We start from the raw sequence: 9,757 nt of genomic DNA, 5'->3' as shown, positions 1-9,757 counted from the left end.
GTCTAGAATATTAATCAAAATTCCATTGCCTTAACATAATTTACATTCCCTATTTTTTAAAATTATTTTAATAAATTAAATTAATTAAACAAAATATGAATATTAATACAATAAAAATAAGACTCCACCCAAATTTCACATTCCCGCTATTAATTCCCTCCCCTCACATTACCTTAACATAATTTACATTCCCACTAAAGTCGCCTCGTCACCTTCCACAGACCACAAACACACTCACCTTCATCCCATCGTCGACGAGCCTCCGACCTCCGCCTCTTCTAGTCACACAGCCAGGAACCTCCGTCTCCTCCCAGGTACGCAGCTACCATAACCTCCGCCTCTTCCTTCCGCCGATGATTCCTTCCGCCGCTGTTTCCTTTATCCTCTGATTCCGATTTTTTATTATGTTGCTTAATATTGATTTTGGAAGCCTTCTACAGATTATTAGACCTATTTTCGAATCCTATTTGCTGTTAAAGTTTTTATACTTCAAACATTAGTTCGTGTTGACCTATTTTGGAAGCCTTCTACACTGGCAATGTTCTTGATACTTTTTTATGGAATTTGAGAAGTATACAAATATCCTTGTAGCACTCTTTATTAGCATTGTTTTGCAGTTACATTTATCAGGTTTGATGTAGTTCGTGTTGTTAGAGCTTCTGTTTTAGTTTTTTCCCCTTATTTTGTGATATAGTTTGAAAGAAATATATAGTGTACAAGGTCTAAAGTTTCCATGTCATTGATGATACTTGAGCCAATCATTTAGATGTTCTCAATTATGTTATCTTTCGGTCCCTTTGAATCTTCATCAAATCAGATTAATTTTGTATAACTTTTATATTGGTAAATATCACTAAAGAAGGCAGCATGATGAACAACATAGTTCTGTTTTCGTTAGTGTTTCTTTAGTGTTGTCATCACCAACTCTATTTATGCTATTGTTTATAGTGATTTTCAGCTCAAGTAGGTCTTCAACCACTTCAACTAGATTAAACTTTTTTTGACAGAAATCTTTTCTTACAGCTACTAGAGTTATGCATTTTGACTAATACAATTCATTCCTTGTGTTTTTTTAATGCGGAACATTGTTTCTCTTTTGTTATTGATATCTGAGTTAATTATCTAGATGTTTTTTTAATGCAGAAAATTTGTTCTCTTTTGTTATTATGCTTGAACATTTTATGACAATTTCAGATTTTACACTTCAAACTTCATTCATATTTCTATATTGTGATTTGTAGGTAACTTTTGAAAATGGCAAACAAAAGAATGCGAAAGCTAATACAAAATAGCCAAAGACGATCTACGAGAGAAGAATCGAGTAATAGAGGAGTTGATCATGAAAATGAATCACAAGATACAACATCTCATTCACCATTAGAGCTACAAAATGAGGAGGTTAATGAGCAAGGTGAAAAATGTTTTTGGATATGAATAGAAAATTATTTTTTGCAACACTAAGTGAAAATTATATTTTTCAGATGAAAATGAGATCATGTCTTCATCCCAAGCTCAGAAAAGAAAACGTGGCAAGACTATTATGAGAGATATTCATGCATTACATCCCGATCATATGTTGGTAGTGAAATTCAATGAAAGGGGACAGCCTTACGGTGATCTACAACCGACTCTTGCAAATTTTATTGGGACTATTGCACGGAATGGAGTTGTGTTGCCCCTGAGCTTTTTAGATTGGAGAAAAATGCCGACAAATCGCTTGAATGATGCATGGAAACGTGTTACTGTAAGTTTACAAGATCATAATTTCAATTATGAATTTAAATCATGTACATATTTTATTTTATGTTTATAGGCACGTTTCTGTATCTCCAATTGCCATAGAAGAGTTATAATGCAAATGATGGGGGCTACGTGGAGAAGGTGGAGGACCAAAGTGAAAGCTACATCTTATGATTCAAATACTCCACTAGAAGAGCTTGTTGCAATACAACCCATTCCTCATGGCTTGACACTTCAAACATGGGAAGTTTTATGTAACTATTGGAAGTCTACCGAGGTACAACTAGTATTAATAGTTTTTTATATATGTTATAGATGTTATAATTTCCTTATAAATTTTTGTGCCAGAAAACTTCAAAAATGAATAGAGAAAATGTGAACAAAAAGAAAGGGACTCATGCACAAGGACGCACTAATATTCCATCATTGGAATATAAATTTGTAAGAATCAAAATTATTTCTTTTCTTTCTTACAGTTAGTTTCACACTGCTTATTTACTGTTTTACACTTTAATGCTCTTATCCTTGAAGTTCCAAGGTTTTATGGGATTCTAGAAATTGATTACAAGCAATGTAATGTATATAGTTAGTTTTTGAAGAATTTATATAAATAGAATTTATTACTGTAAGTTGTTATTACTGTAATTTATATAATTACAACCAATGTAATTTATTACTATTTTATTTTCTTTCTATAAGTTGTTATGCAAATAGAAGAATTTATGCTATTAATATTTGGTGCTAAATGTGGATTTGTTATCCTGTTAGTCTCAAGAAAATGGAAGAAAACCGAGTCGTATTGAAATACAACAATTGAGTCGAAGAAGTAGAAAGAAAGGAGGCGCCCTTATTGATGACGAGGCAATACGAATTGAGGTAATAATATATTTCACTTTTTAAGTCGACTTTTAAATATATTTTTATTCTATTAACAATTTATTTTCTTGTTAGAATTTACTTAAAGAGACTGTGGATCGTCACCTTCAAAATAAACCTGAAGGAACACAACCAATAGAAGTCCATGAGGAGGCATTTCAGTAATAATATTTTTTTAATTTCATTTCATTTTTGAACAAGCCTGGAATGTCTATATTGCTCCTTGAGATATTAAACTACAGACTACTTCCTCTATATAGGTGCTACAATGAGATATCCTTTACCATGGTCTCTCTAAAATTCTAAAAAAGTTGTTTATTCCTTATAGAATTTAACTTGGATATTTCATGGTTCATATTAAGTTTTGTTGATGATGGAAATCTTGTAGATCTGCAATATCATATCTCACAACCTTGATTAGATAAGCATTGAACGAGTTAAAGTAGTTTATGAAGACCATGTATAGCTGCTTTGTGCCTTGATCTTGTCTAAATTTTCTATTTCATCCTGTATTGTATTTTTTTTCCAACTACTAAAGTCGCAAGGGTATTCATCATTCTTTATAGCTATATAGTCTTTTATGTCTTTTTCCCTTCTATATGTCTTTGCATTATTTGAAGTTTGCATTTTTTTGAAGGTTGCTATTGAAGGTTGGAGCAAATGCCTTTTGGCGCTTGAAGCAAATGTCTTTTGATGCTTTATTGGCGGAGAAAACTTGTTATTGAAGTTTCTATATATTTTGGGAATTAAAGAAAGGATTGTATTAGTGGTATAGGGTGGTGTTAAATGTATGTTATGAATATTTTGAACTTAAATATGAATATGACTTGTTTATTTGGTAATCCAAATTGTGTTATGAATATAAATTAGATTTGTGCAGTGAAATATTAATATTATCAATTGATTTAAATTGAGCATTCATTTTGGAAATCTATAGGTACAATATGATATAAAAGCATTTTTAAATATGGTAATTCTGTATATTTAGAGGCGGTTTAAAACTGCTCCTATAGATAGTGTCACTGTTGTATAATAAACTTATAGGATCGGTTACAACCGCATCTAAACGACTATTTTCTAAAATGGTTTACAACCGCCTCTAATAAATCATCCTTCTGTGTCGGTTTTAGACCACTTCTAAAACGTCATTTTTAAATTGCAAAGTAAGTTATAAGACCGGTTTTAACTGTTTGTAAAAGTTGACCTTCGGAATCGGTTACTAACCGCTCCTAAAGGTCCACCTTAAGGCGACCCATATTGATCTATATACGCGGTTACTACCCGCTCCTAAAGGCCCACCGTAAGACCGCTGCTATTGGTAAGCATTAGAAGCGGTTTATAAGTTTAAACCACCAGTCAGTATTACCGTTTCGGTTGCATTTAGCGTCGCCAACACCTGCACCAGTTACAAAACCGGTGCAATAGGGTTAGCAGCGGTCGTAAACCGCTGGTATAGGCCTTGAAAAACCGCTGCTAAACCCTTATTTTTTTGTAGTGTTATTATATTAGGATTAAGAGCACACATTTCCATAATAACTGATGTCTTTGTTCCTTTATAAAGTCAGTATAAAAGAAATGACTTCAAATGGTCCTACTCAATACACTCTAAGTGTACTAGTGTAATTATACAGTCAAGATAAATTGATACATAATTATACTACGACCTTCTAATGATTTGTTCCTTTCCATTTTGGTCGTGAGCTACTATTTATAATTTATAAGGTACTGATAACATCATCTTCTGCATGTGACACCACATGCTATGTTATCTACAATATAAATTAATTGAACAACTACAAACAAATGTAGATAATTTGACCAAATGTGATTCTTTATTCAAAACAAATGTTTACAAAAGCTTAGGCTTTCAGTATACACTCCAACATTCGGATGTACCCTCGTGAAGCTCCAGGAATTTCTCCCAGAGATCTTTTGTGGAGTCGTAACTTTCGATTTGGCTTACCTCCTGAGGTGGCAGAACACTGAGGAGGTGGAATTCCGCTTTTCCGTTGGCAACGAAGTCGGCTTGCTCGTTCTTGCTCCACGTGTTTTCTTCTTTGTCTTTAGGAGCTGCAAAACCATATTTTATAGTAATTAAAATATCAAAATCTGTTTTAAAGAATACCTCCATTTTTCGCTTCCATGTAGCGAAATCTCCGTCGAACTTCGGGGGATGGATGTTCGCGCCGGCCATTTTTCTGATCTTTGTGCTTCAGATGGCGGTTAGTCCCTCTGAGGCTGTTGGGCTCTGATACCACTTGTTGGTGCAGCGGAGGCCGGCAAGAGGGAGGTGAATTGCCTGCAATAAAAATTATACCCTCCTCGAGGCTTTCAACTTAAATAATAAAGCAACAGTTATGAAATTCAACAGAACTAACATAAACAGAAATATAAGACTCAACTATTTACTTGGTTACAACCAAGAAGTTTGTTAATCAAAGACAGTAAAAGAGTGCACTAAAAGAAGTCTCCTTCTCTGAAGGCGGAGTAGCCTTTTACACTTGAAGAGCACAAAACTGTTGCTTAGGAAATGAGAGTACAAGATTTGTATTTCAAGATCGTTCGTCTTCGTTTACTATTTTCGATATCTAAAGAGCTACCCGAGACCCTCTTTATATAGGGGTACTCGAGCTTATCAGTTCACCTGATCCTTCGGGATCAAGTTTGACTCGAGAGGGATTGGTCGACCGATCCCCAGGTTCGGTCGACCGAACCTGCTGTACCTGCACAGCTTCGCGTCCAGGTGCAGTCTCTGTGGATCGAGCTTGGGTTCGGTCGACTGATCTGCCAACGGTCTTCTGCTGAGTTGGCCCGATCAGATTGCTCGACTTGGTCTCTGGATAGACTTCGATTCGGTCGACCGATCAGAAGGTTCGATCGACCGATCAGCTCCCCAACGGTTGGCTGCTTGACGTGGCTTCTGACGTGTCACCAACAGCTGGGTTCGGATACTGAAGGGTTCAGTTGACCGATCAAGGGGTTCGGTCGACCGAACCATTGACAAGTCAACTTCCAGTTGACTTGTTCCGGTTCGGCTCCTTGGGTGATTGTGGCCTACCGGAATAGGGCTCACCCGAACCCAATTCCCAGCCTTTTCCTCGAGCAGGCTTCCGTCCGGCTTCTCGTCCCTCGAACGCCGCGCACGTTTTTCTCGCTCCACTGGAGTACTCTTCTGCAGCTCTCTCGTCCTTTGGACGCACCGAGCCCATCGGCTCCCTTCCCGTGCCGTCCTTCTCGCTAGCTGCGTCTTCCGCTCGACTTCCTGTGCTCCTAAGTTCCTGCACACTCAGACACAGGGTTCAGACAAAACGTAGGACCTAACTAACTTGGTTGATCACATCAAAACTACCACGGGGTCCAACAGGGAAGAGTCCCAAGATGTCTTTTATGAAGATTTGGGATGGTGAGGCTTACGTTCGACGACTAGTCTAAGATAAACTAGGACCCAAATTGGACAAGTGTTATTTAATAGGATATCCCAAGGAAACAAAGGGATATTACTTCTATAGTCCCACACATGGCAAGGTGTTTGTTGCTAGAACTGGTGTGTTTCTAGAAAGGGGATTTATTTCTAGAAAAACTAGTGGGAGTAAAGTCGATCTTGAAGAAGTTCAAGATACTAGCACTGACATTATGATGGAAATTGAACAGGTACCACAAGATGTTGTGGATCAGGGTTTTGTTGCACCACAAGAGGTTGCGGAACAACAATCTGTTCAACTAGCAAATGCTCTACGCAGATCTGATAGGATTCATCATCAACCTGAGAGATATTCTTTTCTCTTGTCTAACAACGGTGATGTAGAGCTTATTGGTCTCAATGAGCCTACATCTTATCAAGAAGCTGTACAGGGCCCAGATTCTGAGAAATGGCTAGAGTCCATGAGATCCGAGATGGAATCCATGTACACTAACCAAGTATGAACTTTGGTTGATCCACCTGAAGGGATCAAACCCATTGGGTGTAAGTGGGTCTTCAAGGTGAAGACTAACATGGATGGTCATATGCATACCTACAAAGGTAGATTAGTGGCTAAAGGATTCAAACAGATTCATGGTATAGACTATGATGAAACCTTTTCACCAGTTGTGATGCTCAAGTCCATTCGGATCATGCTTGCTATTGTTGCTTACTATGATTATAAGATATGGCAGATGGATGTCAAAATCACATTTCTTAACGGAAATCTACTCAAGGATGTGTACATGACACAATCTGAGGGTTTTGTAGATCCAGAGCATGTTGGAAAGGTTTGTAAGTTGCAAAGATCCATTTATGGATTGAAGCAAGCTTCTAGAAGCTGGAATTTTTGATTCGATGATGCAATCAAAACGTTTGGTTTCATTAAGAATGAAGATGAACTTTGTGTCTACAAGAAGGTTAGTGGGAGCACAGTCATTTTTCTCATATTGTATGTAGATGACATACATCTCATTAGAAATGATATCCCTACTCTTCAGTTAGTGAATACTTGGCTTGGGAATTGTTTCTCAATGAAGGAATTAGGTGAAGCAGCCTATATTTTGGGCATTAAGATCTATAGAGATAGATCTAGGAGATGGCTTGTTCTAAGCCAGAGTACATATATTGACAAGGTGCTTAAAAGTTTCGCCATGATTTGTACTCACCCAGATGTCTCGTATGCGTTAAGCATAATGAGAAGATGCCAGTCAGATCCAGGTGAAGGTCACTGGATAGCAGTCAAGAATATTCTTAAGTACTTGAGAAGGACTCAAGATTATTTCTTGATCTTTGGAGGTGATGAAGAGCTGTTGTTGTAAAGCGTTACAGCTGTTGCTGTAAAGGGTTACAGTGGTGCAAGCTTCCAAAATTGACAAAGGTGTTTCTAGATCGCAGTTAGGGCATGTATTGTGCTTAAATGGTGGTCTTGGGTATTGGATACTACAACAATTTCATCTCATTAGAGGAATCCTCGATATATGAGATATGAGGATATGCAGATAACCAAACAATGCTAACATTACAGATCCTTTAACCAAGGCTTTGACATCAAGAAAGCATGATGGTCACACTAGGTTAATGGATATGAGATATTTTAGTGATTGGCGCTAGTGTATAAGGAGATTGTTAGTGTAAGCCCTAAGAGGCAATCAAGAGTTGATTAACTTAGGACATTTTATATCATATTTCATTATTTCATTAGAAGGCAAAGGTTATGGTTATTATATTTACTTCAGTTCAGTGCCGAATGAATAAATATAATAATGGTCTTGGGTGGTAGGTTCTTATCTACAATAAACAATTGGTTGAATTGATAGTAGGATATTATAGAGAACACTACTCATAACTATTCCTAGTCGAGCATTAACATACAAGAACAATATTAATGCGTTGAGACTAGCATGTAGGTCAACGGATGATTTGATCTCACAAGTCATGGATATGAGATATCAGGTTGACACATGGGTATATATTAGAGAATATATACTGAATTGACCCGCTATGAGATGTTTCATGGATCGTTATATGAGTGTCATAAACATTCTCATGTGATTATTGGTATGAATAGTCCTTAGACTTGAAGTCACTACAGTTCCCTACATAAGGAGTTGTGTACTTTGGTATCGTCAAACGTCACCCGTAACAGGGTGGACTATAAAGTCGATCACTGGGTATGCAATAAATTATGCGGATGGATGTGAGTAATGTAGATGGGATCTATCCCTTCCATATAACGAAAGCGATATCTATGGGCCCTTTGATTAGTAGGACACAGGAATGTAAGTCAATATGAGATATTGAGCTTATTTGTATAGTGTGTCTACTTGGAGATCAAGAAACACAAAGATTGATAAGGGGATGACACGGTCTATGCCTCATTTATCAATCTAGATATCAAGGATAGAGGGACTGAGTCATACAAGATAATAGCCACGGACAGGTTAGGTCGGATCTCGACTTTCTCGTCACTTGGGTAGCAATGATGCATTGTTAGATGCCACTCTTTGTTTATATATCGCAAATGTTGATTTGGATACATTGCCAACGTTACGAGAGCCTATAGGGTCACACACAAAGAACATATTGGTTCGGAGATGGGTATTTTAGTTTGACTAAAATACTAAGAATATTAAGAATAATGGGTAAATCCAAAATGTTGGTGTCATCTTAGTGGTGATTGGCACTAGTGCTAGTGGGAGATTGCTAGTAATTATCCCTAAGAGTCAATCATGAGATGATTAGGCCTTTTGGTTACTAATTGAGTTAGACTCAAATGAACCCACTCATTGGATTGAGTTCAATCCGAATTAGACAAATTGGATTGATGGGTTACACTCAATGGGTTAGACTTATTGGGTTATTGGATTAATGGTTAATCCAATATAATAATCTAACCCATTAAGAGGAATACAAAGAGACAAAAACCCTTCATATTCATTGGATGAATATAAATAGGATTTTGGTGAGATTTTTCATGAGATGAGATGGGTGTCTCTTGATCTTCCTCCTCCTTCCATGGTCAAATTTTCTTCCATGGCCGAACCATACTTCTTGCTAGCACAAGAAGATGGTTCTTCTCCGAAGGCTTCGTTCGTGGGACGAACGAAGGATATGTTCATGTGGATACCATAGAGGCGCGGGCATTTGAACGCGCTGAGATCTGGATCTAGAAGAAAAGGTTATTGTTGGGATTGCGAAGGGCACGCAACAAAGGTATAATCCTATCACATAGCTTAGCATAGATTATTTGTCATGAAAATTGTTTTCTTCCCTTCGCATTGATCCGTTGGATAAGAAGATCTAGTATTTTTCCGCTGTGTTTCCGCGTCTTTTGGCGCGCTAGATCCCAACACTTAGCTAAAATGAAAATAGAAGTTTGATAAAGGACTTTAGCTAATATTTTGATAACAGTAGTTAAAAAAAATTTAGCTAAAGTTTTTGAAAAGAATAAGTTTTAGCTAAAAAGAATGTGTTTAGAAAATATTTAGCTAATTTTTGAAAAGAATGATTTTAGCTAATCTTTAACAATTTGTTTTTAGGAAAGATTTAACTAATTCAAAAGTCAAGTTTTAAAGGGACATAGCTAAGTTTGGAAATTTAGTTTTATAAAGAATTGTAGCTAATTTTTGAAAGTAGACATATTGAAAATAGACTTAGCCAAAAAAAATTTCAAGTTAA

At 36.7% G+C, this 9,757-nt stretch overlaps 1 protein-coding gene across 1 annotated transcript; it reads left to right on the top strand.

Moving 5' to 3' along the window:
* Positions 1–1,254: 1,254 nt before the first annotated feature.
* On the top strand, positions 1,255–3,341 carry LOC121978165. The gene is made up of 7 exons (XM_042530541.1): positions 1,255–1,411; positions 1,482–1,744; positions 1,814–2,017; positions 2,217–2,318; positions 2,509–2,616; positions 2,692–2,777; positions 3,254–3,341. The coding sequence occupies exons 1-7, from the start codon at positions 1,255–1,257 to the stop codon at positions 3,339–3,341; spliced, it is 1,008 nt and encodes a 335-aa protein (XP_042386475.1).
* Positions 3,342–9,757: the final 6,416 nt, after the last annotated feature.

This window comes from Zingiber officinale, chromosome 4B, assembly GCF_018446385.1.
Source record: "Zingiber officinale cultivar Zhangliang chromosome 4B, Zo_v1.1, whole genome shotgun sequence".
NCBI classification, from domain to species: domain Eukaryota; kingdom Viridiplantae; phylum Streptophyta; class Magnoliopsida; order Zingiberales; family Zingiberaceae; genus Zingiber; species Zingiber officinale.
Note: the sequence above shows the minus strand (reverse complement) of the source record. Positions and strands in the feature narration are given on the sequence as shown.

What these genes read in the sequence shown, in the direction of transcription:
- LOC121978165 (XM_042530541.1), top strand. Translation starts at nt 1,255, where the DNA reads ATGGCAAACAAAAGAATGCGAAAGCTAATACAAAATAGCCAAAGACGA. An exon ending in TGAGGAGGTTAATGAGCAAG is followed by an intron (nt 1,412 to 1,481) that starts GTGAAAAATGTT and finishes TATATTTTTCAG; the next exon opens with ATGAAAATGAGATCATGTCT. An exon ending in ACGAGGCAATACGAATTGAG is followed by an intron (nt 2,617 to 2,691) that starts GTAATAATATAT and finishes TTTTCTTGTTAG; the next exon opens with AATTTACTTAAAGAGACTGT.